This window comes from Lingula anatina, chromosome 7, assembly GCF_051362555.1.
Source record: "Lingula anatina isolate TDL-2025a chromosome 7, LinAna3.0, whole genome shotgun sequence".
Classification (NCBI taxonomy): Eukaryota; Metazoa; Brachiopoda; class Lingulata; order Lingulida; family Lingulidae; genus Lingula; species Lingula anatina.
The window spans coordinates 21,909,731-21,936,245 of NC_141773.1; the positions used below are offsets into that span (position 1 = coordinate 21,909,731).

Below are 26,515 nucleotides of genomic sequence, written 5' to 3' on the forward strand. Positions count from 1 at the left end.
CCAAAACTGGCAGAGATAGGTCCATAGTTACTATTGAAGTTGAATAGGAAGACATATACTGGCAATCTAAATGTGACCTTAAAATTGACCTTTGACCTACTTTTCACCATGAACTGAACTTTGCATATTTTGATTCCCTTTTATCTCCAATACTGGCAGAGATAGGTCCATAGTCTCTATTGAAGTTGAATAGGAAGTCATATACTGGCAATCTAAAAGTGACCTTAAAATTGACCTTTGACCTACTTTTCACCATGAACTGAACTTTGCATATTTTGCTTCCCCTTTATCTCCAAAACTGGCAGAGATAGGTCCATAGTTACTATTGAACGTGAATAGGAAGTCATATACTGGCAATCTAAGTGTGACCTTGAAATTGACCTTTGACCTACTTATTATCATGAACTGAACTCTGCTAATTTCTTTCTCTTTTAACTCCAAACCTGGCAGAGATAGGCCCATAGTTACTATTGAAGTTGAATAGGAAGTCATATACTGGCAATTTACTGTGACCTTGGAATTGACCTTTGACCTACCTTACGATGAACTTAACTTTGATTGTACCATTTTTAGTAATATATATATTTTTTGCATATTTTGAAAATTCTTGTTGATTGCATTTTTACAGCTTGTCAAGCACAAGACTGGTGGCTGTGTTCCTTATTTTGTATATGTGGGGGTCTATACAAATGCGCTTGCTCCAGCTGGTGGTACAATATTCAGAGGCGGTATCGCCTCTCTGATCCTCTAGTTCTTATTGGTGTCCTATGCAGGGTTATGTAGCAGGTGCAGTTATTAAAAACACAGGGTTTTTCCGTCCCTAGTGTTTTGTTTTAACCAAGTTACATGTACATTATCTGTATTGTTATTTTGCCAGTTTTAGCTGGTTTCTTTTATCCCAAATCTTCAGTATAAAAAACAACATTCTTTATAGAAAAACAAATACCCATTTACTTTTAGCAACAAATTTTGCCTGGTGGGTGCTGCTGCTTATTGTTGTTGGAGGTATAGCATTTATAACAGCAATCATTGGGATGATTATATGGCTTCACAAAAGAAGAGGAAGTGGCTAGGATTAGTAAGAATTGAAGAATGTGGTTACCTTACTACAGTAACTGCTTAAGATGTGCGGTTTTGATGGAGGATATTGCTGATATACCTATAAAACGCATTAGTTTATGGTGAAGATGACACACATGTAAATCAAAGGCAGTAATCTACCAAGTTTTTCTCAATTTCTTACATTACTCAATATTGTTAATTTTTTTTTTTCAATGTAAGGTTTTCAAGATTTGATCCTTGTACTAGTGCTGTGTATGTTTCTTCATTCAGATGTATGTCCTAGAAAGCTGATTTTCTAATGATGAGTTAGAACACCAATATACATGTAATCATGTTTTTAATTCATTAAGTTAAGGAAGTATTAAAGTGCAAAGTATCTGTATAGGTGCATATAAAAAGAACACTCCATTTTGAACAGTGTTTTTGAATGACAGTATCACAAACAGATGGATAGTCACGTGTATAACCAGCAGTTACTTGATATGAAATTTGACCTATCATGATCAATGTTACAATATTGCAAATGAAGATAAAAAAAGAGTGGAAATCATTTCAGCATTTTTTTAGGAGGGGGGGGGAGATGTCTAAGAACACAAATTTGTAATAACAATTCATACTTTTATTACATCCACTTATGAGTTAATTGACAAACTAACGTAAAAAAAAAAGATGGGTAAAAAATTTAGACCATATATCCCCTTGACTCATTTTAAGTGTTCAGACAGCACTTTCCATAATTTAAAAAAATGATGCATAGACTTTAAAACCACATAAAACGATCTTAGATTTCCATACTTGTCTACAATAAAGCAAAAAAAAAAAAAAAAAAAATACATCAGAATTAGTTATAGTATTTAAAATGAATGCTGTTAAGTTTCCATGGGTCCCATAGAGTTAATAAAACAGAGAGAGAGCCTGGTTGGGTAATACCTGGTAGCAGTATTCTCTGACCCTGAAGTTATTTATTTATTATTATTTTTCCTTTGAAGTTGTAAAGCACAATTAAAACATAGGTAGGCTTTTTTTTTTTTTTAGTGATTCTAGAGACTATTCTTTTTTCCCTTTTTTGTCTAAAAATGGTGTTATGTGTCATGTTGATTATAAGAAAATAGAATGTGGATACCATAGTATTGAACTCAAAGTAAATGTTTTGATTCATACAGTTGCATTTTAATTAGGATAATGACCTTGAGTTTGACTTTTGACCTACTTTTTATCATGAACTGGACTTTGCATTTTACCAGACCCTATTTCTCCACAACTAAAAGAGATATGCCCAAAGCTACCATTGAACTTGAATGGGGGTTAATAAACCTGGGTTGGGCAATACCTGATGGCAGTATTCTCTGACCCTGAATTTATTTATTTATTATTATTTCAGGGTGTCAGTTTCGTATGTTTTGCTATTTTTTGAAGATCTTTCTATTTTATAGAAACTTTTTTTTTTTTTTGTATTTTTCCTCTTTTTTGTCTAAAAATGGTGTTGTATGTCAAGTCATGATGATTATTAGAAAATAAAATGTGGATATCATAGTATTGAACTCAAAGTGAATGTTTTGATTCATAAAGTTGCATTTTAATTAGGATAAGGAAAATTGTATCTTATACTGGATCTTACTTGAAACGAGCATCTCTACTAGTACACTTCAGGTAAGGTCCAATATAAGATTGAATTTTTCATTATCCTATTAATCAGTATTGAACTGCTTATTTATGTTAGGAGATATTTGGTAAGAACATTGACTGTGCTTGGACCTACTAGTGGGATAAGAAAAATAATAACTTTTTTGTAGAAATCTCTGGAGGAACAAGTGTTTTTAGAGGCGAAATAAGTGAAAAAGTTAATTTCTGATGAGAAATTTGAGCTATGAGCTTTCTTTAGGTCGGTAATTTCACCATTTTTGGAAACACATACAAAGCATGTGTACTACATACAGTAACTATATGCATGTATATACCTGTATTAAATAGGGTTGGTTGAAACACAAATTTTTGATTAGTCATTGTTTTCTATAACAGAATATGATGCTTAGCACTTATGTGACAACTGATTTACTTTCACAACAGCCATCTAAGTTGGTAAAATGACAATTTTCATAATGGCAGACAAAATGATAGTTTCATTATCTACATTTAAAGGAGAGACAGTTTGCAATATCTGGGGTAGTGCTAGCAGTTTTTTTCCCTTAGCCAAATCACCACTTTTATGTCAATTTGATATCCAAATGGTTCTAATTTGACTAAAATTAGTCAAATCAAGCCCTTTTTGCCTGGCCAATTTAAGTCAGTTTTAGCATTTGGCTAAATTGGCGAGTGTTAGTGCTACCCCAGAATATGCACTTTTTTATGTTTTTAGGGTTAAATTTTTTCCCTTATGTTAGCACTGCCATTGTCACATTTTAAATGGAGTTTTGTTTCCTTGTTTGTTGAAAGTTAACTGTAAAGCTTGACAGAAAAGCCAGAACTAAGAGAGCATTCACATCGAGAAGAGCCGAGGTCTAGCAAGGACGAGGCCTAGATATGACCGACCTGCACGAAAGGAAGGCCGCATAATCTTTTAATAGTATCTTAATGAATGTCATTGAAATTGGATTGCTATTTGGGTAAAGTGTCTAAATGGGCATACAAAGGAGTTTTAGATGGACATTATTCACAAAAACAGCACTTCCACAGAATCAAGCACTTCAAGTAAACACCATCTATTTCATATTTAGTGTCTAACAGCCGTCCAGTACATAGAAATAAAGAACTAAAAATTGCATTTACATCCTGGGATTGTAACATACATATTGTGTGTCACGTGACTCAGATACAAGCCTATGAATGAATGGGCGGGAAGAAGTGTGGAAAAACTGCTCAATCTACAATCTATCAGTGAAGGCCGAGTGAGCAGGCATACCATGTGACTACTCTATTTTAATAAGTCAATGCAGTCATTGCAGTCAAAAAACTTTTTAGCACATAAGAAGGTTATAAAGAAGAAAGGAGCATGACGCAAAACTTGTATGAATAAAAGTAGGATTGTAATAGAGAGGGCAGTGGCACGTCAACAGAGGTAAATAAGACATAAAGCATTATGAGACCTTGCACTAAGACAACATTGAATGATGCAATGGTTAGAAAGCCCTGATAGTATTACTAGTGAAAAGTGCCCACGCAGTGATTGAATTGTGTGCGTGCAAACTGTTTTCAGAGACAGTATAGCGTAAAACTGAACGAGAAGAAAGGACAAAAAACAAAGTTGAAACCATGTTTTGGAGAATAATATATGCATCTGATGGTGCTGATTATTTAAGGTAAACAGTATTAGACACCACTCTTATGTCGTCTCAACAACCATAATAGCACCCTCTCTTGGTTTGTATGCCGCTTTTTACAAAGTTTCAAGGTTACAATAAGGTCTACGTGCATTTTTTGTTATTAAAATACGGTAATGTGCCATGAATTTAGAACGGCTCTTAAATTTCGAACGATCTTAAAATCGGCCGTCTGGAGTTTTTTCTGGATCATGAATTTCGGCCAGTAAGCAATTTTGCGCAATCTTGATTTCGTGAATTTCGTACACCTTAAAATCGGCCACGGGGCTATTTTCTCGCTCATAATGATATAACAGTCGGCAATGTTGCCCTAGCGTACTTTTACCTGAGTACTACGTGTGCGGCCCAAGGTGCAAGATAACGATCGGTACAGTTAGTTTAGGACGCTAAACAACATTATCATATCCATTCATTCAGATAACAGGAGAATCTATTGAGAGTTGTACTGTGGGGCTGTTGTTTCTTTACCGCAGTACTCGGTGTGAATAGCGATCGGTAGTTTTGCTGAGGCGCACAATAGCATAGTTAACAGTAGAGACTTCAATAACAGAACAAAAGAAGCAATATTAAGAGCTGCAATAAAGATAACCATCATTGCTTTCTTGTCTCGCTCGGATCGTTCACGATCTCCCACTGATGATCTTCCGCTAATGAAGTCCCTTGAAATGTACAAATGAAATGACAAGTATTTTAAAAAATTATAAATTCCAATGGGGAGGGAGGGTTAAAACGATCTCCGGCTGACGATCTTCTGCAAACCAAAGCCACTGAACAAGTATGAGCTTTCTCGTTTCGCTGGGATTGCGAACGATCTCCCGCTGACGATACGAAAATTGCGTTCTCGTCTCGCCCTTTGGCTTACGAAGTCTCTTTAACAAATATGAAAATTGCCTCCTGTCTCTCTCGGATTGCGAACGATCTCTCGCTGAAAATTTGAAAATTGCCTTTTTGTCAATCAGGTTTGTCAGTTGCCGTGCGTATGAAGGTCCGGAAGGTGTCCCCTTTAACAAATTGGCGGTTAGTTGCTTAGAGTGTTTTGTACCGCATGAAGGTCACTCTTGTCACTGTTGCATACGGCGTGGAATGTGTATCTTAAAGTTAATAGAAACATTTTATTGTGTTTTGTAAGCTTTGGGAAGTAGTTTTGTCGTGACTGAATATCAGCGTACACTACAAAGTAGTACCATTCATCTGTGACGCATCATAAAAGCTGGATACGTTGATATTACTCTATGAAAATTTCTTACAACGTCCACGGCTGTCCCGACAAGCCAAAACGTCATTTTTCAAATAAAAAAGTCGTAAGCCGTCTAGCCGTCTTTGAAAATATAGGCCATCCGGTGATGTCAGCGGCTGTCCAAATGATGGCTGGACGGTTCGCTGGGAAAAGCCTTGCTCATAAGGGTATATTTATTTAACTAGGGGCTTACTGACACAAACTTTGGCAACTTACATAGATTGTGCCTGCTTGTATCAAGCTAAATTCTGAAAACGGTGCGGTACTGCTGTTTGTTGGGGTTTGCTGTATCTATCCTGAAGTCTCGAAAAATAATCTGAAAAACTGAACGCTCGGGTGCATGCCTCCCAAAATTATATTAAAGGATAAAATTGTAAAATATGTAAGTTTAATTGTTTGTAAATTTTGTAAAAATTGCCCATGCCACCCCGTTAGTTTGAAGGGTTAAGCTGGATCAAGTCCGTGTCAAAATTCTTTGAAGCTTTGCCGGGAAAAATCAATCTTCCTTTGTTACTCTGGCTCCTTGTTTAACCCGATGATCAGATTTATCTAGTGCCCTCAGGTCTGCTGGAGCAGCTCTTTAAAAATAACACACAGGTAGATTTTTATCTGAGATAAATATCACCAGCGAGAGTGCATTCTATACACTCAAGACAAAAGCTACCTGTGAGCTGAAGGGCTCTTTACCCTCTAATTAAGAGGTAAAGGAAGTTCCAGCTAGATGGACGATTAAGATAACTAGTATTGTTTACCTCAGTTCTGTGAAATCAAACGAGAAGGGTGTCAGAACAATGGTGCATATATAAATTATACAGAGGATTTGTACATTCAGGTGACGTTAACTTATAATCGAAGGGGATTTTCGATAATATTCCATGAAAAGTACACTAGATTTATAGAAAATAATTATCATGGCTGGCCAAAAAATTATACGCACAGTGTATCCGTGCGTAGGCCTGGTTACACCCCGGTCGCAAACCATATCCCGCTGACTACATGAAAATTGTCTGCTAGCATGGACAAAAAGTCCAAGCTTCTATGCTTGCTCGGATCGCTGACGATCTCTTGCTGACAAATACAGTAACGAAGTCCCTTGTACTAGTGTGGAAATTGGATTATTGTCGCGCTCAGATCGCTCACGATCTCCCATTGACCATCTTCCAGTCCCTTGAATGGCCTTTCTGTCTCACTCGAATTGCTAACGAATGTAAAAACTGCCTTTTCAGTTTACTCTAAATTACTTATCTCTCGCGTGTTTGTTTGAAGATGGTTTAAATGACAAAACGTACACACTTTTCAAATGTGTACATTGGCGCAACTACATGTATGTGCCAGGAAATCAGTTTCTGCTGCTGGTCAAGATTGGGTAGCCTGAGCGAAAATAAAACGGCCCTGCATCCCCCCCCAAACCTAGTATATTTGATCGCAGACAACAATCAGCGGTCATCTTGGTCGCAGCCCACAACGGAGAGAGACCGTAATACACAGTGGCGAAGGCTACCTGTGCGCCGCACATACCGATCTGCGGTCGTAGTGGCCTCCCTGCACGGAGGAGAGGAGCCGTAGTGCTGAGGCCGGCTTCTGCAGGGAAGGCTACAGTATGTATGCGTCGAAGCCACTGACCCCAAACGGCGAGATGAGGACGCACTCGCGGGTAAAGCTCCGCCCGACTTCAACGGTAAAGGCAACGAACCTGGTCGCGGAAGACACTTATCGCAGATGAAGGCTACCTGTACGTGTGCCATAGACACCGATCGGCTGTCGTCTCGGTTTCAGCGCACAGAAAGGAGCAACGGTAACACTAAGCTTCCATAGTAAAGGTTATCTGGCCGTGGTAGATGCTAATCGTCGGCCGTCTCTCCCTCCGTCCCCTCCGGTTCTGAGCGCCAGGATCGTTTTTGAAAAACGACACTAGTTTCTAGCTGCCAGAATCGCTTTTGAAAAACGACACTATTGATAACGATGCTGTTTTGCGGCCCTAGACAACAGTACTGCTCGTTATCTAGCACCTTGGGCCGTACACAGTGATCGGGTGAAAGTACGTGTATCCCTTTGGTCACAGTTACCGACACTCACACATCATACATTATGGTAACTCTAAATAGATCGTCGGGAGAAGATAATAGAAGGCCTAGCAACGAACAGACAACTTCTGGTCAAAATTGACAGAATTCCATGAAATTCGAACGTTTGGAAGTTCAGAGCACCTCCATTTCATGAATTTCGGCCAAAACGATCTTTTCCCAAATTTAATTATTTTCTACTGTTCGAAATTCATGGCACATTACCGTAAGAAATCCAGATGGGTGATAACTACAAAAAATTGTTTTGGTTTCTTTTTAAAATTTTGTATTATATAGTTGCCTTTTAAGAAGTTTAGAGGTTTTAATATTTACAAAGTAATTGTGGTTGAATGATTATTAAGCAATTTTCCAGAATTTTCAAACCCATTTTTACCTACTGATATAAAGTGCCTTCACTAGTGGGCTAGATTTGGTCTCAAAGTGCAATTTAAGTTCACAAGTGATCTTACACAATCTTAATCATTACAGCAGTAGTCTTAGAGGACACCTCTGCTCACAATAGGAGAATGTGTAAGGGGAAACAACTTGATTGGCTGTCAGACTAGAAATGGTCTTACTCATGTTTTAAGTGATAGATACAATATGAGTCGCCGAACTGTACGTGAAATATTACGAGTGTATTGGCGAGCCGCAGGCTTAAACCACGGCCACTGATTGGCTACTACACTAGTAATGCAACAGACCATGGAATGCACTCGTACATGACGTGCTTGTCTGTCAAATACAGCACGGCCGAGTCTGTTGTTCTACGTGCTTGCTGTGGTTTAAGATCATGTAAGACTATTTGTTTTCTTAAATTGCACTTTAAGACTAAATCAAGCCCACTAGTGCTTGGCATGGTTTAAGTTACAAAAATTATCTGTAGAATTATATATTCCAAATGTAATATAATTATTGTGAAAATGGTATCCAGAGTAAGTAGATGAATGTGTGTATTTTTCAGTATTGCTTATTACATTCTAACAAATCTGTAACAAGCGTGACAGATACAAAAGAAGGTATGAAATCTTTGAAATCATCGTAGTCAGTCTATAACCAAAAATATATATCTTATCTTTAAAATATTTTAATTTATGAGAATGACCACATATATAAAATTGAAATGTTTTATGGCTTACTGATTTGAACATTTAGAAAATGATTATGTGCATGAGTACAGTAAGTGTAAGATATAGTTTAGTCTTGGGTGTCTTTCATGATAATTTTTATGTACAGACACACGTGTCTGTACATATAGCTGTCACCTGCGTCTGCCGACACCTTGCACTTTCACCGATAACATAATTATTGGAAAACCATTTTACCTTTTGGCTTGAAACTAACAGGACTGATAAACATTCATAATATGCAGGTCAAGCTCAAAAATCAGCATGATCAGGCCATTTTTATGGAAGCTATGCTGTTTTTTCACTTTTTTTAGCATATATGCAAAACCCATAACACGATAAGTGAAAAACTGTTTTACCTTTTGGCTTGAAACTTACAGAACTGATGAATATTCATAATATGCAGGTCAATTTCGAAAGTTTTGATGAAGTTATGCCTTTTTTTTTTTTTTTTTTTTTTTTTGTATAAGTTTTTTTTTTCCTCAGATTTAATTTTAAGGCATGTTAACAGTCTCATTTTTGAACTAATTAGATATATAAAGGTGTTCTTTTGACATTTTCTGCATCATAACAATATTGCTAGTTGATTACATAAAAATGATTACAGCCCGGGAGCCACTGGTCTGCCGCTAGGTGGCTATTAAACAAACCGGAAATTCGAGAATTTGAATTGGGCAATATTTTTTGAGATTTATAGGGTGTCATAAACGGTGTATTATCTCGGCTATTAACGTACTTGGGGTTACAATATGTACATTGTCATATTGAGAAATAAATTTCGAATAATGTGAGATGACCCAAAAGTTGATCTACAGCATATTTAATGTTGAAAAATGAGTTTGAAATCGAAACTTTATTAAAGCTATTACGGAAGTTCGTTTTTGATTTTGATTTTTGTACCTATAGAGGCCTCCGCACAACTTGAAATTACTACAAGTTGTGGAAAATTTATTCAGCTTTCTGTCAATGTAAGCATATAAAGAACTTTGCCTTAAGCTGTGAATGGCAGAAATCAATTCACGGCCATGTCAGCCTGAAAACTCTCACTTACGATATCCGCATATAAGCCTCGCTTTGACTTAGGGCTTTCTCATGAGCTTCAGTCTCGTTTTAGTTTTTCCTTCACACAGTATTACTTATATAGAGCAACTGGGTATTGGGGACAATGAAATAATTTTTTTCTTGGCACTTACCACGGTGCTAATACAAATGAACTTTAACATTTTTTTTCATTGTAGATAAACCTTTTTATTACATGAGGCCAACTGATGAGGGTATTCCTTTCATTAAATATGAAAAATAACAAATGAAAGACAATTTACATTTAATCACATTGCTATATATTTTATTTTAATTTTACATAAAATTCAACTAGCTTGAAATATTTTACCAGTGAGACATGTACATTGCAAAATAGTTATTTTACATTACATTGTACATTAATTACCCAGTAGGTGATAATTCAATGCTACTTTACTTGATTGGTACACATTTATATATATTTAACCATCTAACACACAATTTCCCTTTACACAGTGGACCAGAATTTTTACAAATAATATAATTTCATAAATTTTCCCAAAGATGTCATGTTAATTTTCTTTCAGTGATACCAGGTATCAATCCATATTTGCATTTGAATAAACTTGTTTTACTTGTTACGTATTCTGATAAGTAGATACTATCTATAAGCTACACATATATAAAAAACCTGCACAGTAAAAATAAAACAATGTATTGTTAACTTAGTTGCACATACACTTTTAACTAACTTCATGTGGTTAAAACCTAAATTGATTTCACAAACTGCATTTCTATGTACTGATAACCAATAACTATTTATATTAGCAAGAGCACATATTTTTCATCCCTTAGAAGTATCCCAGAGGTTGTGGTGTTCATTGCCACACAGCATTTGGAAATGATGGGCGCTTTTGTTATGATAATTGCACGGCAAAAGGAATAATCCTGGTCCCATTCATGCTATTCAAGCCTAGAATAAATAATAGAGTTTTTAAAAGAATATCATAAACAAATTCTAACTACATTTATCAATTGCTCACACACATACACACTGAAATTAATCATAATTTATTGCAATCTTTGTAATAGGTAAACTGTAACAATCAATCTTAAACAGCACTATATTTACAATCTTTACCTTAAACTGCACTATTTATACTTAATTCATAACAGTGATTATTAAAAAAACACTTGAAACTGAACTTTGGGCAAAGCTGCACACCCATCATAATTCAAAAACCCAATTTGAATCAAGGCATGAAAAAATTAGAAAACACATGCAAGTCAGAGCACCACATCACTATCATATGGCCTCATCATTGAAGAGCCTGTTTCATTTAATGTACATACACAAATACATATATTATTCACCTTTTTTAAACTTGCATTTTATGACATTCTTGTCCTCAAAACCCCCAAACAATGCAATAAAACTTATTTTGTGTTTACATGTTTTTTTTCTAAAAAAATTAACACAATTGATACATTTAACCCCCCCCCCCCGCCCCCAGCAAAAAAGACATAATTTACGATTCATATATTTCAAAACATGCCTATGGTTAGTTTACAATACTGTATCTTTCACAACTACTGGTACCAATGCCCCCCCCCCCCTCCCCACCGCTTTGCAAACAAGTACTGGAACACCACGATATGCACATGCGTGTATGCAGGTTGGATGACAATGTTATTTCGCAATCCACTTCATCCTTTTCACATTAAAACACGAAGAAATTGCATGAGAAGCCAAGATTCAAACATTTCACTTATACGGTGACATTCATTCCATGCATGAGACCAGAAAGCCACTGCCATCACTCGATCAACTAAATGATAGGTACCCGGCACGGTGAATATACAGCTTGTTGGAAATGTTGAAATTCTACAAATTACAGGCCATCGCACATCTTAAAAATTTGATATGTTCAAAAAATATTGCCAAACTATGAAAAAACAGGAACAGATAAAGAAAAAAACCCTTAAGCTGCATTTGGCACAGTTCAAAAGTCAATGTTTACAATGACGTTTTGTGTGCGGCCATTTTGCTAATCGCCAGTAACTTTAGAGAATACTCAGTGAAATCGATACACGAAGACTTATTCGGTGTATAAAATGTAACTTAAGCATATACTGTATTGTCCCGTCAAATTCATTAGTATTTAAATCTACTGTTCATTCCACAAACACATGTACAACTTACCTGTCTCTATGCCTTCGTCTCCCGCCAAATTTTTTTGGGGCTACCACTCCACGTTTTGAAAACGAGGCCAAATCTAATATTTTCCAAAATAACCGTCAAATCAGCCAGTGGCTCCCGGGCTGTTAGTAAACCTGTTATTTTATATTTTTTAAAAAAGTGTCTAAAATGGAAATAAACTTATATCTTAACAGTTTGTCAGATGTTCAGAATCTCAGAATGTAGCAAATTGGACATTTAAAATTGTTCTTTTGATATTTTCCTTTGTCAACAATTTTGTTAGTTGAGCATTTAAAAATTATAGTAAATTGATTATTTTGTTTTATGAAAAAAATGTTGAAAATGGAAAGAAAATCATTTCAGTACAGTTATCTTTTGTTTACATTTTGGCATTTTGAAGGTGTGACTGAAATTCCATGGCCTTGAAGACCTTTCCATGTCACATTTTCTGAATGTCCATAATACTTTTACTTTATTTCTAAAAATTGATGGCCATTATGCTGTTAAGCATTATGTAATATTGCATCAAAATTGAAGACAACCCTGTTTTGGGCACTGCCTCCATAGTGACCATTAAAGGAAAACCATGTCACTTGCTTTTCTCAAACTTACAGAAAAGTAGCATAGAACTAATTAATAGCTTCAGTTGGAAAACTTGGCTAATCGGTTAACTTTTCTGGAAATATTATAGTTTTTTATAAGAATTATAATTTTCACATATCGACATTTTCAAGGTGTGACTTTGAACTTCCATTGGCTTGAAGACCAGACCTTTGCTAGTCACATTTCCTGAATATCCATGATACTTTTACTTTATTATTTCAGTCACAATAACTCCTCATTTGGCAAAGAATTGAATTTTCCAGGAGTAAATGGCAATTTTCCCCTTCTTACCAATGGTCAACGACCCCATTCCTGCATTCAAAGTTAGTCCAGGTTTTTTTTCCTAAACGTTTGGTTTTTTGTTAAAATCTCTTAAGAGATTTTAACTGACAGAGCCCTCTCTGACACTGCATAGTCACGCGATATCTGGTGACCTACTTAAAACCGTGGGAAAAGCAGACAACAACAACACTATATAACAATAATATAAGGTTCATAACATATATTTGTCTTATTGCTCAAGATGCATTTATATCTACAAGGTGTGCAGTTCTGGGCTTTTCATTATCCGACGCTCTGTACAAAAACTCGCAACTTATGACTGAGGATTGCATCACACGTCTGCTTTCTTATGCTGCCATATGTTATTTTGGTCTCGAATGAACTCGAGAATCCGCATGACACCCCAACGTCATTGGCAACAGATGCCTTGACAACCGGGAAGAAAGGCATTGAAAGCCCTTTTGACAAGCACAGATTATAGTTTTATTACAATAACAGCTGTTTTAGTGGTAAAATGCAATATAATATATTTCCATGCATTGTTTTCAATGTATTTCTTGCGAAATTTTGAATCTCAAAGGAGGAGTTATTATTGCTTTAAAAATTGGTCATTATGCTGTTAAGCATAATGTTATATTGCATAAAAGTTGAAGAAAACCTTATTTGGACACTGCTGCCAGGATGACCATTAAAACCCCCTTTACACTGGACGGCGTCCTTTCTGCGTCCTTTGTGTGACCATGAAATTGGCATTGCTGTGGTCGTAAAAAGGAGGCACAAGCATCACTTTGGTTGCAGAATGAATGCTCAATGATCGGCCAGTTGTTGGCACATAATATATTATTATTTTTAACTCTTAAAGTGGGGCCGCACTTCGGGAAGCAGAAAGGACGCCATCCAGTGTAAAGGGGGCTTAAGGGAAAACCATGTTACTTATGATACTAAAACTTACTGAAAAGTTTCATAGGACTGAAGTGCAGCTGGTGTTGGAAAATCAGTGCAATTGTTTTCTGTTTTGGAAGCAGTGCAGTTCTATAGAGTGCTATATGGTGCTACTGTATATGGATGGTTGTCAATGTGTAATTGTCCCTTGGGTAATCACTAGCTAGATTAAGGGCTATTATGTCACTTGCCTTATTAACTTTCCAGTGGCCACTAAATGAGATTACATAAAAAAAACGTTGAGATTTCCCTGTAAAGTCCCATAGGTTTAGCTTTCTTAACTGTGTCACGTAATTAGGAATCAGTGATAATTATGCAGGTAAATGTTGTTTAATATTGCAAACAAGTTTACAAAAGAAAAAATTTTGTGTAACACCAACATTAATGCTATAGATGAATAACAGTGCCTTATTATTCTCAAACTCAATGGGGTTATTCATATCATGTTAATACAGCTAGATTAAAAGTTTGAATAGCAGCTTCATTGGAATTTTTTGTTATGTTTTATTTTAATTTTTTTTTTTTGATTATTTTTTTCAAACGCTAGCATCTTCAAGATGTGACTTTTAACTACCATTCACCAGAAGTTGTGTACATTTTCTGTATTTCCACATGAGCATTTGTATTGGTTTTTATGTCTTTAAACATTATGTAATATTATTTTATGCACTGTCATCATTTTTCACATATTGGGATTTTCATTATGTGAATCGAACTCTCACATTTGGTCCTGAAACTGTAATCTTAATGACCATCTTACCTGTTGTGCATGATGAAATTTTAGTGTTGATTGACTGTGCTGTTATAAGCATTATTTATTATTGTATCAAAATTGACAAAATGACCTATTTTCTGCATCTTCATTTTCTGTTTTTTGTCTGTACATTTGACAGCTTTGCTGCCTTGTTTTTCATTGCATTGACAATGCCATTTTGAAGTAAAGATTAGGATCTGCATTATTAATATAGGTTATGCAGCAATAGATGAGATTTCAAATGATACCCAGTTGCAAGTAGGAGATGCCTTTGCATTGGTCTGCAATGTATCCGGGAATCCTCCACCAAATGTGACGTGGGTGAAGGATGGCACTGTAAAGTCTACCACATATCGACTGCAACTACTGCATGTTACTGAGCAAGATGCAGGTTGCTATATGTGCATAACAACTATTGATAGTGCAGTCACTGCAAATAGAACAGTGTGTATACATGTTGAAGGTAAAATAAAAGACGTTGATGGATGCAATTTACGTTACAACTTAATAAGTATCCTAACCTAGCAAGTCTCTGTCTCTCTTTTGAGTTAATCTTATGTAACTCTGTAACTTCAAACTACTTGTTTTAGACACATGCTCTTAGTATCAGTGCCTTTATGTTTATCTGAATATTGATAGCCTCTAGGTCAAAATCATTATATAGTTTATAAACTATAACTTGCTTATTTCATTGCTGCAGTTGTCTTGACCAATCAAACTTTTCATCCCATTTTGTGATCTGGCTTTCATTTTTCTCTTATTCTCCTTGAATATTTTTGTCACTTGATTACACTGCAGTGACTTTGCACTTACTATGTTTTGTTCATTTGTATTTCCTTCTTCACCTCCTACTAAGGAAGTCATAGATTAACATGTTTGTGGTGGTATGAGTTTATTGTACAGTGATAAATTCATTGGAATACATAGCCTAGCCAATAAAATGGGGAAGTGTTACTACCTGTTGTCCTAGATCATGACATTCAGGAAAAGAATAGTTCAAATGATATCTACATGTCTTATCTCAGCAGCAATGTGTTATGCTTCCTGCTAGGAGTCTGTGTATTCCATTTCTTTTGGCTTACATATTCTCAGCTCTTTCTAGGTTTCTCTTACGTTTGTTTTTAAAACATAATTTTTGAAAAATCATATTAAAGTTGGATTTAGTACTTTTAAAATTGTTTAGATTGTTTTAATTTGTATCGGAGAGAACTGAAGTAACTCAATATTGCAATTGGCAACTGTGATTCACAACAACATGCAGTTATATTGTGACTTTTTTACTGTTAACTGAAGTTGCCTAAGTCATCACATATTTCAACAATAACAATTCATGTTGTTGGAAAGATAAAAATTTTAATTTTTCACATAGACTGTTTCTCTTGAATATATATACTGTGATACTGATACAGGATAAATTGTATATTAAGATTTTGATTATTAATGAAGCTTATAGAAAATCACCAAATTTGCAATGTTCCTTTCTTTTCAGGTGTGAATGATGGTCTGACTACAGGACAGATTGTGGGAATAGTAATCGCAGTTATTGTAGTAGCTGTTATTGGTATTGTTATTGTTGCCATCGTCATATATAAGAAACCGAGTAAGTTGTTAAAAGGTAAAGTTGAACACTTAATTAATGGTGCAAAAAGCACTTAACCATTTTAGTTAACGTCATTGTGCATTTTGTTATATTTGTTATGTCTGGATAAAAAAATACTAGGCAAGGGAAAGTTCTGATAAAAATGCTTTTTGAATAAATTAACTTTTCCTACTTTAATTTGTAATACTAAAAGTAGCATGTTGATCAGATTAAATATTCTAAAAACAGACATATCACACTTAAATGTAATTTGTATTTGATTATATTATTATATATAAGCAAAATATATGCAGTGTTACTCATTATTAAATTGCAAATCATCTGTTTACAAATAAGGCATTACATCCTATTTTACCGACACTAAGACATTTATTACACATAGATAAACTAAGTTTATTTCTGCTTAAATACCGATGGCATCTATTGGCAGCGCACAGTGCAGTTTTAAATGTTGCTTATTTCATGATCGATGCCAAATTAATATGGAATGATAATGTATAAATATGTCTAAATCTTTCAAAAATAGCAGTGCGAATAGCTGACTATGAATTTTTGTAAATGTGGAATGCAATGTCATTGAGTGTTTCATTGATAAGCTATTTCCCAAGTACAAGAATGAGTGTATTTTCAGGAAGTAACAAAATGGATGAATCTTTCAATACCACTAGGTTGTATGAAACTTGTGTTGCTCTGTTGCTTCAAAAGGCCTTTCCTGTTAACTTATTATGTACAGACACAGATGTGTCTGTACATATTGCCATCACCTGCGTCTGTCGTCGCCGATGCCGTCGCCGATGCCGATGCCGTCGCCGATGCCGTGCACTTTCCTTGTAAACACGATAAGTGGAGGACAGTTTTACTTTTTGGCTTTATATTTACAGAGCTGATGAATATTCATAAAACGCAGGTCAAGTTCGAAAATCAGCATGATCGGGCCATTATTGTAGAACTTATGCTGTTTTTTCACTTTTCAGCATATATGCAACCCTGTAAACACATTTTAAGGAACACCGTTAGGCCTGTTGTCATGAAACTCACAGGAGTAATCAATCTTACTAAAACGCAGGTCAAGTTCGAAAATCGGCATGATCGGGCCATTACTTTAGAAGTTATGCTGTTTTTTCACATTTCCTCAGATTCAATTCTTAGGCATGTTAACAGTCTTATTATTTTACTAATAAGATACATAAAAGTGTTTGTTTGACATTTCCTGAATCTTTACAACATTGTTAGTTGATTATGTAAAAATGATGGTGAACTTGTTATCGTGTATTGTGTAATAAAGTGTCAAAAATGGAAATAAACTCATATCATTGCAGTTTGTCAGATGCAATCATTCACTATGTTCAGAATCTCAGGATGGAGGAAATTGGACATTTAACACTGTTGTATTGATATTTTTCCCATCTCATCAATTTTCTTAGTTGATCGTATAAAAATGGCAGTAACCTGTTAATTTTGTTTATGTTAAAAAAATTGTTAAAAATAGAAAAAAAACATTTCAGAACAGTGCTGTCTTGTTTACATTTTGGCATTTTCAAGTTGTGACTTTGAAGTTCCATGGGCCTGAAGACCTTTGCTAGTCACATTTTCTGAATATCCATGATACTAATATTTTATTATTAAAAATTGATGGTCATTAAGCTGTTTAACATTATGTAATATTGCATCAAAATTTGAAAAAAACTTATTTTGGGCACTGCTCCCATGATGACCATTTAAGAAAAACCATGTCACTTACTGTTCTCAAACAGTACAGTAAATATGTACAGATGTGTCTGTACATATTGCCATCACCTGCGTCTGTCGTGGCTGGCGTTGCCATCACTGTCACTGTCACTGTCGCCGTGCACTTTCATTGTAAATGCGATAAGTGGAAGGCAGTTTTACTTTTTGGCTGTATATTTACAGAGCTGATGAATATCCATAAAATGTAGGTCAAGTCCGAAAATCAGCATGATCGGGCCATTATTGTAGAACTTATGCTGTTTTTTCACTTTTCAGCATATATGCAACACTGTAAACACATTTCAAGGAAAACCGTTAGGCCTGTTGTCATGAAACTCATAGGAGTAATCAATCTTACTATAACGCAGGTCAAGTTAGAAAATAGGCATGATCGGGCCACTATTTTAGTTATGCTTTTTTTTTCACTTTTCAGCATATATGCAACACTGTAAACACAAAATAAGAAAAACAGATAGGCCAATTGTCAGTAAACTCACAGGAGTGGTCATTCCTGCTAAAACGCAGGTTGAGTTTAAAAATCAGCTTAATTGGACCATTATTTTGAAGAAATGCTGTTTTTTCACATTTCCTCAGATTTAATTCTTAGGCATGTTAACATGCATGTTTCATTATTTAATTAGTAAGATACGTAAAAGTGTTTGTTTGGCATTTCCTGCATCTTTACAACATTATTAGTTGATTATGTAAAAATGATGGTAAACTTGTTATCGTGTATTGTGTAATAAAGTTTCAAAAAATGGAAATAAACTCATATCATTGCAGTTTGTCAGATTCAATCATTGACATTCACTATGTTCAGAATCTCAGAATGGAAGAAATTGGACATTTAACACTGCTCTATTGATATTTTTTTCCATCTTATCAATTTTCTTAGTTGATCATATAAAAACGGCAGTAAACTGTTAATTTTGTTTTATGTTAAAAATTGTTAAAAATGGAAAAAAAAAATTCAGAACAGTGTTGTCTTGTTTACATTTTGGCATTTTCAAGTTGTGACTTTGAAGTTCCATGGGCCTGAAGACCTTTGCTAGTAACATTTTCTGAATATCCATAATACTCATCATTATGCTGTTAAACATTATGTAATATTGCATCAAAATTTGAAAAAAAAAAAAACTATTTTGGGCACTGCCCCCATGATGACCATTTAAGAAAAACCATGTCACTTACTGTTCTCAAACTTACAGGAAAGAAACATGGGACTAAAATACAGCTTCAGTAGGCAATGCAGTCTGTTTGGTAATTCTTACTGCCAGTTTAACAGTTTTTTTGTGAAAATTTAATTTTTCACATATTGGCATTTTCAAGGTGTAACTTTGAAGTTCCACGGGCTTGAAGACCCATGCTAGTCACATTTTCTGAAAATCCATGTATATTTTATTATTAAAAATTGACGGTCATTATGCTGTTAACCATTATGTAATATTGCATCAGAATAGAAGAAAACACAATTTTGGGTGCTGCTTGAGCATAATTAAAATTTGATGTTGAATTTGCAGTTTAACATAATGTACTTTTGCATCAGAATTGACAGTAGCCTATTTTGTGCATAGTTATTTCCTGTTTTTTGTCTGTACATTTGACAGCTTTGCTGCCTTGTTTTTAAAATTCTCTCAGGTCAAAGATCTTGCCCTTCTAGTGAAACCGTTATTCTTGAACCAACCGAAAAAGAAATAGAGAAAAATGTTGGTGACATTTTGAAGGTGATTGCTAATGTGAAAGACAAAACAGCCAACCAGCAAATTGAGGTCTCCTGGTTTGATCCCAATGGAAGAAAAATTAACTCTGATTCAAGGTACAGTGTAAAAATAAGAACAAATGCATAAGCTTCTTTAAATAAATTGATACATACGGTAGAACTGATAACTATGTAATATGGTGTGTGTGTGTGTGGAGGGGGGGGGGGGGCAGTTGTCTGAGCTGTGATTCACCTGGGTGCCATTATTAAGTTAGATATGTTGATCCAGACTTTTTTGTTTAATTGATAGGACTGTTATGAAGGTATTCATAACCAAGCATTTTATTATAACAGAAACAAACTTTATAAGCTATGCCATTGTTAGTTTTGTCAAAACATGATGTGTTGTGATCTTTCAGTAAATCAGGTATATCTGGAAAAGATGGCTGTTTGACTATCCAAACCATCAAGAAGGAGCATGGAGGGGAATATATTTGTAGATGGAAGAGATGTGTGGAGGATTCAAGTGGAGAAATGTCTTTTGTTTTAAAGGTTGCCTCTGGTATGTAATTCTCTCAAACTTTCTCTTTATGTAAGAGATAATGTTTACCTACAACCTTATGATTATCAGTGGAATTATTTGTACCACCAGCGTTAGCGCTGGCGGTACACATGTTTTTAGTCCCGTCCGGTCCGTTCTGCCGGCTCTGTGGCCATGTTACCGTTACCGCTTCTCCTCCTAGACGGTAAGGGCCTCCATACTCATCTCTTGGATTTAGGTCATCTATAATCTCAAATCGTTCCACGTAAAATTTGGGCTTTGTCAGTATTGGGGTCTAGGTGTGGCACTCATTGTAATGCACCCTTGTCCAAAAATGGCAAAATTAAAAGCTAATTATCTACCCTACGGGAGGAAGTATGGGAAAAATTTCTACAGGCGGCTTTCCAAAAGTCATATGTGTAGATTTCAAATATGCCCTTGGATTTGACCTTTGACCTTTATTTCAAGGTCAAACGGGCCAAAATTTTCAAAAAAATGAATTTTTTTACGAAAAAAAATTTATTTGCACTGTTATTCAGACACCACACTGACTTAACCAGTAATATTTATGGAAAGTGTTACCCTTGGTGTCATCTATCATCTCTGTAAATTTGGGGTCAATCGGTGCATTTTCACGGGTGTAGCAGCTATAAGATACTGAAACTGAAAACTGTCTCTAATTCGGGAACCGTTAATGCTAGAGACCCATTCTTTTTTGCATTTTGTAGAGCATGTAAAGCCCAACACTGAAAGTGGTCTCCGTTTTTTTGTATTCCATACGGTTTTCGAGTTACGCTGTATCAAAAAGTACATATTGGTGGTGAAAGCAAAATGTGCAGTACGGTAATGGATAATAAATTTTGAACTCTGGAAAAATAAAACATAAGGCTTGGCGAGGCAGACAACCTGTGGTTAAAAATGACATTATTTCATCAAATTTGAACATCTGGAACTTCAGAGCACCTCCCATTTCAAGAATTTTGACCAAAATGACCTTTTCTTTATTTTAATTAATTTTTTCTGTAGGAAATTTATGGCACATTAAGGTAACTCCGAAATTATAACATTTAGTCCCTTAAATATATCTCCAAAATTGGCAGAGATAGGTCCATACTTACTATTGAAGTTGAATAGGAAGTCATATACTGGCAATCTTACTGTGACCTTGAAATTGACCTTTGACCTACTTTTCACCATGAACTGAACTCTGCTAATTTCTGTCTCTTTTAACTCCAAACCTGGCAGAGATAGGTCCATAGTTACTATTGAAGTTGAAAAGGAAGTCATATACTGGCAATCTAAATGTGACCTTGAAATTGACCTTTGACCTACTTTTCACCATGAACTGAACTTTGCAAATTTTGCTTCCCTTATATCTCCAAAACTGGCAGAGATAGGTCCATAGTTACTATTGAAGTTGAATAGGAAGTCATATACTGGTAATCTTACTGTGACCTTGAAATTGACCTTTGACCTACTTTTCACCATGAACTGAACTTTGCAAATTTTGCTTCCCTTATATCTCCAAAACTGGCAGAGATAGGTCCTTAGTTACTATTGAAGTTGAATAGAAAGTCATATACTGGCAATCTAAATGTGACCTTGAAATTGACCTTTGACCTACTTTTCACCATGAACTGAACTTTGCAAATTTTGCTTCCCTTATATCTCCAAAACTGGCAGAGATAGGTCCATAGTTACTATTGAAGTTGAATAGGAAGTCATATACTGGCAATCTTACTGTGACCTTGAAATTGACCTTTGACCTATTTTTCACCATGAACTGAACTTTGCAAATTTTGCTTCCCTTATATCTCCAAAACTGGCAGAGATAGGTCCATAGTTACTATTGAAGTTGAATAGGAAGTCATATACTGGCAATCTTACTGTGACCTTGAAATTGACCTTTGACCTACTTTTCACCATGAACTGAACTTTGCAAATTTTGCTTCCCTTCTATCTCCAAAACTGGTAGAGATAGGCCCATAGTTACTATTGAACTTGAATAGGAAGTCATATACTGGCAATCTAAATGTGACCTTGAAATTGACCTTTGACCTACTTTACACCATAAACTGAACTTTGCAACTTTTTAATGCTTTGCAACTTTTTAATGCTTTTATTTTCAGAGATACGACCATAGTTACTATTGAATTTGAATAGAAAGTCATTAGAGGCAATTAACTGTGACCTTTGACCTTCTTTTCACCATGAACTGAACTTTGCAAATTTTGCTTCCATTTTATCTCCAAAACTGGCAGAGAAAAGTCCATAGTTACTATTGAACTTGAATAGGAAGACATATACTGGCAATCTTACTGTGACCTTGAAATTGAACTTTGACCTACCTTACGATGAACTTTAATTTGATTGTACCATTTTTAGTTATATATATTTTTTGCATATTTTGAAAATTCTTGTTGATTGCATTTTTACAGCTTGTCAAGCACAAGACTGGTGGCTGTGTCCCTTATTTTGTGTATGTGGGGGTCTGTACGAATGCGCTTGCTCCAGCTGGTGGTACAATATTCGGAGGCGGTATCGCCTCTCTGATCATCTAGTTTTCAATAAAAATTTAAGTGTGAGACACCCTGTGCGATACAGGAGCAGTGATATCATATTGTTAAGTAGTTATGTTATGGTCTTTTGACTCCCTGACAAGGTCCATTGTTAGTACCTTTAATTTATGTTGAAACTAGCCAAAGCAGTAAATTTTAAATACTGGTTATTTTGTGACAATCTAAAAAAAATACAAACTAGCAGTGCAAATAGCTAATTATAGATTTTATTTAATGCTGAATGTCACAGTGTGTTTCATTTTAAGTAGATAATCTCTGAAACTTCACAAGTGCAAGGATTAGTTATTTGTTAGGAGTGCACAAAATGAATTAATCTTTCAACACTACTAGGTTGTATGAAACTTGTTTTGCTCTGTTGCTTCCTGACACAGCGGTCTTTTCTGTTAACTTCTTTTTTACATTATCCCAGGTAATCGATCTTGCTCCTGTAGTGAAACCCTTATTCTTCAACCAAGCGGAAAAGAAATAGAGAAAGATGTTGGTGACACTTTGAAGGTGATTGCAACTGTGAAAGACAAAACAACCAACCAGCAAATGGAGGTCTCCTGGTTTGATCCCAGAGGAAGGGCAATAAACTCTGATTCAAGGTAAATTGTGAAAAAAAAAAATAAATAAATGAGCTTCTTAAAATAAATTGATACATTGAACTGATAACTATGTACATATGCTAGGGGGGGTACAGTTGTTTGTGATTTACCTGGATACCATTAGTAAGATATGTTGAACCAGATTTTTTTGTTTAATAGATAGGACTGTTATTGAGTTATTCATCACCAAGCATATTATTATAACAGAAACATCATTAACTTTATAAGCTATGCCATTTTAGTTTTGCCTAAACATTGATGTGCTGTGATCTTTCAGTAAATCAGGTTTATCTGGAGAGGATGGCTGTTTGACTATCCAAACCATCAAGAAAGAGCATGGAGGGAAATATATTTGTAGATGGGAGAGATGTGTGGAGGATCCAAGAGGAGAAATGTCTTTTGATTTAAAGGTTGCCTCTGGTATGTAATTATCTTTATGTAAGAGATAGTGTGTACCTATAACCTTATGATTATCTATTCAGTGGAATTATTTTCCAATAACAATTAAAGTGCAGGTAACCCAGTGCAATATAAGAGCAGGAATATCATATTATTATAAAATAGTATGTTAAATAACAGTGATTTAGAAGTACCACTATTTTGCTACATACAAATGGTTTTTTTGATAAAAGTTCCTTACATGGCATTAGTCTTCACTAGTGGGCTTGATTTGATCTTAAAGTGCAATTTAAGATTCCAAATAGTCTTATGTGATCTTGAGTAAGACCATTTCTGCACTGACAGCCAATTAAGTTGTCTCGCCTTACACATTCTTCTATAGTGAGCAGAGGTGACCTCTTTTGTGAGGAGAGGCATCCCCCATTGTGAGGGGAGAAAACTGCTTGACATCTTAAGGGGTCTAGGATATTAACGAAAAAGTCCAAAACTAATGCAGCTAATCAAATTTCCTATTAACTAAAGGATGTGGTCTAGCAAGCAAAGCAATTTTCCAAAGTTTGTAGTCACAGTGTAACACGAGTGACGTAATATCAGCATTTTGGGGCTAAAATTGTCATTTTTTAAATCAAGATTTTCTCTTAAACAAAAAGCCCTATAAATACGATTGAAATAGCTAAAGGTTAGCACAAAAACCAGTAAACTTAGTCAGGATTTTCTCTTATTATCTTTACTTTTGATTTTATTTTGATAAAACGTGAATTTTACGAAATATATATAGACCTTCCACTTTCAGTTTTAATAACTTCAAAAATAAAAGGTCAATCAAAAATTCAAGACTCTGTTGACTAGATATTATACTGAAACACAGACACATCAAATTTCATATCAATCTGACAGTTAAAGAATGAGATATGGGGATTGAAGTTTAGGCTATGTTATCAATTTTCAAAGCTGAGAAATCGCTCATAAACCATTTGGCTCAGGTAATTGGGCTAATTTAGCAAATTAATTGCACCTCCACCTGTTATCATCTTATTGATCGGGAAGGTCTATAAACCATTATGTGGGTTGTTTGTTTCTATCTAGATGCCAGAAAATCTTACTTTTGTACGCAAACTTATTCACACCATGAAAGCCGCTCTTCCCTGAGAAATGATTGACAGCTGAGTAGGCCTACCTACTCTCACTGACGTAATTAATCATACTTGTGCCTGACGCAGTAGAAGTCTGTGCACTGTCTAGGAAGTGTCTAAGGAAGGGCTAACAAACAAAAAGAAAGTTACTTGAGGTGCAAGCAGAGGACAATGCCACCCGTCGTGCGTGGACGCCACTCTACACACCAAGACATGAAAATGGAGAAAGCAAAGAAAGAATTACTCCAAGAAATGGCCAAATGTGGGTACGTATCAGCCACGATGCCAGAGAGTGCCAAGACCATAATATGCTAGTTTGAAAATGTTTTGGGTGGCAATATTATTCATAAACTTGATTGCTGTTACAATTTTTTTGTGAATAAAATGATTGCCTCACGATTTTTTCTGACAACCCCAGATGTTGTACGAATTCTCAGCAGCTCAAGTGTGATCTTGAGTCTTTCCCTAGATGTGATTGAGACGCTAAGGGAGAAAATTTAATATATTGTTAACAATGTAATGGAAACAATATAATCTCAGTTTAGCTGACATAAGACTTATTAGCTGCCAGTGCACGCGTAACAGCTTAAGACAAGTTAGACAACCATTCTTGCCCCGCCCCCCATAGTAACGGTGCTTGACAACGGAGGCCGAGCCTAGAGGCCACGGACAGGTAGAAAAACTAGTCCAAATGTATATTTTTAGTCCGTGTTGCAAAAATATAACTTAATTGAGTATTAGATTCAATATTGATTATTTCTAACGTATAAAAAAACTGAAAATCGAGTTTTAGACATATTTGTAATATCCTTGACCCCTTAAGTAGATGTTAGATCATTTGTGATCTTAAAAGCAGATACAGTCCATTTTAAGACTACTGCTATTATGATTAAGACCGTGTTAGATTATTTGTGATCTTAAATTGCACTTTAAGATCAAATCCAGCCCACTAGTGCTTATAAGGTCAAATTTAGTAAATTGTCAATTCAAAATGCCAATGAGCTTGCTATAATCTATTTTTCACAACCTGCAGCTTTTTAAATGTGTAAGGTGTGATTATTTTCATTTTGAATACAACAAAATTTCCCTGGTTTAGGTGTGAATTAATTAGCACATTTTTTTTCAGGTTTGCCATATTTAACATGTTCCAATAGAAGGCTTAACATGTTATATTTTCTCATTTGCCTGGTGTTGTTTAAGCATAAAAAAACTGAAATAGATTTTGTATTCAGTCTCATATGTTGATGCACCTCTCTCAGTTTTGGTCAGAAATATTTTTTAAGTAAAATAAGAAAATGGTTCAAAAATTCTGTCATTTTTGTCTTCATTGTGTGCTACTTACTCAGACTTGATTGATTCAATGTCTTTCTAAACTCTTTCTTTCTTTGATCAAATTGTACATTCCTACTGGTACCATATCTGCTCATAGCACAGTTACATCTAAACTAACAACTACTAGTAAGTACATCATGCACCCATTGTACATACTTGAGTTGCATGGCCAGTATGAGCTTTGAGGTGGAAATGGCAAATAGGTTCATGATGATGATGAAAATTAATGCATTAAATAGCCAAAAACCAAGATGGCTACAGTGAATTTATTTAATCAAGATGGAAAACATGTAGACAAGATTATCAAATG

The 26,515-nt window shown here is 35.2% G+C and overlaps 1 protein-coding gene across 5 annotated transcripts in view; it reads left to right on the forward strand.

The window, feature by feature from the left end:
• The window catches only part of LOC147760887 (uncharacterized), a 67,070-nt gene that overhangs the window by 18,219 nt on the left and 22,336 nt on the right, over window positions 1–26,515 (forward strand). For 2 of the 5 annotated variants that reach the window (XM_087018224.1, XM_087018227.1), the window contains exons 3-8: window positions 14,822–15,070; window positions 16,097–16,222; window positions 19,574–19,751; window positions 20,054–20,196; window positions 23,164–23,341; window positions 23,619–23,761. In XM_087018224.1, the coding sequence (XP_086874350.1) occupies window positions 14,822–15,070; window positions 16,097–16,222; window positions 19,574–19,751; window positions 20,054–20,196; window positions 23,164–23,341; window positions 23,619–23,761 (1,017 nt within the window). The remainder of the gene's footprint in view (window positions 1–14,821; window positions 15,071–16,096; window positions 16,223–19,573; window positions 19,752–20,053; window positions 20,197–23,163; window positions 23,342–23,618; window positions 23,762–26,515) is intronic. The other 3 variants (XM_087018225.1, XM_087018228.1, XM_087018229.1) reach the window with 3 other exon arrangements.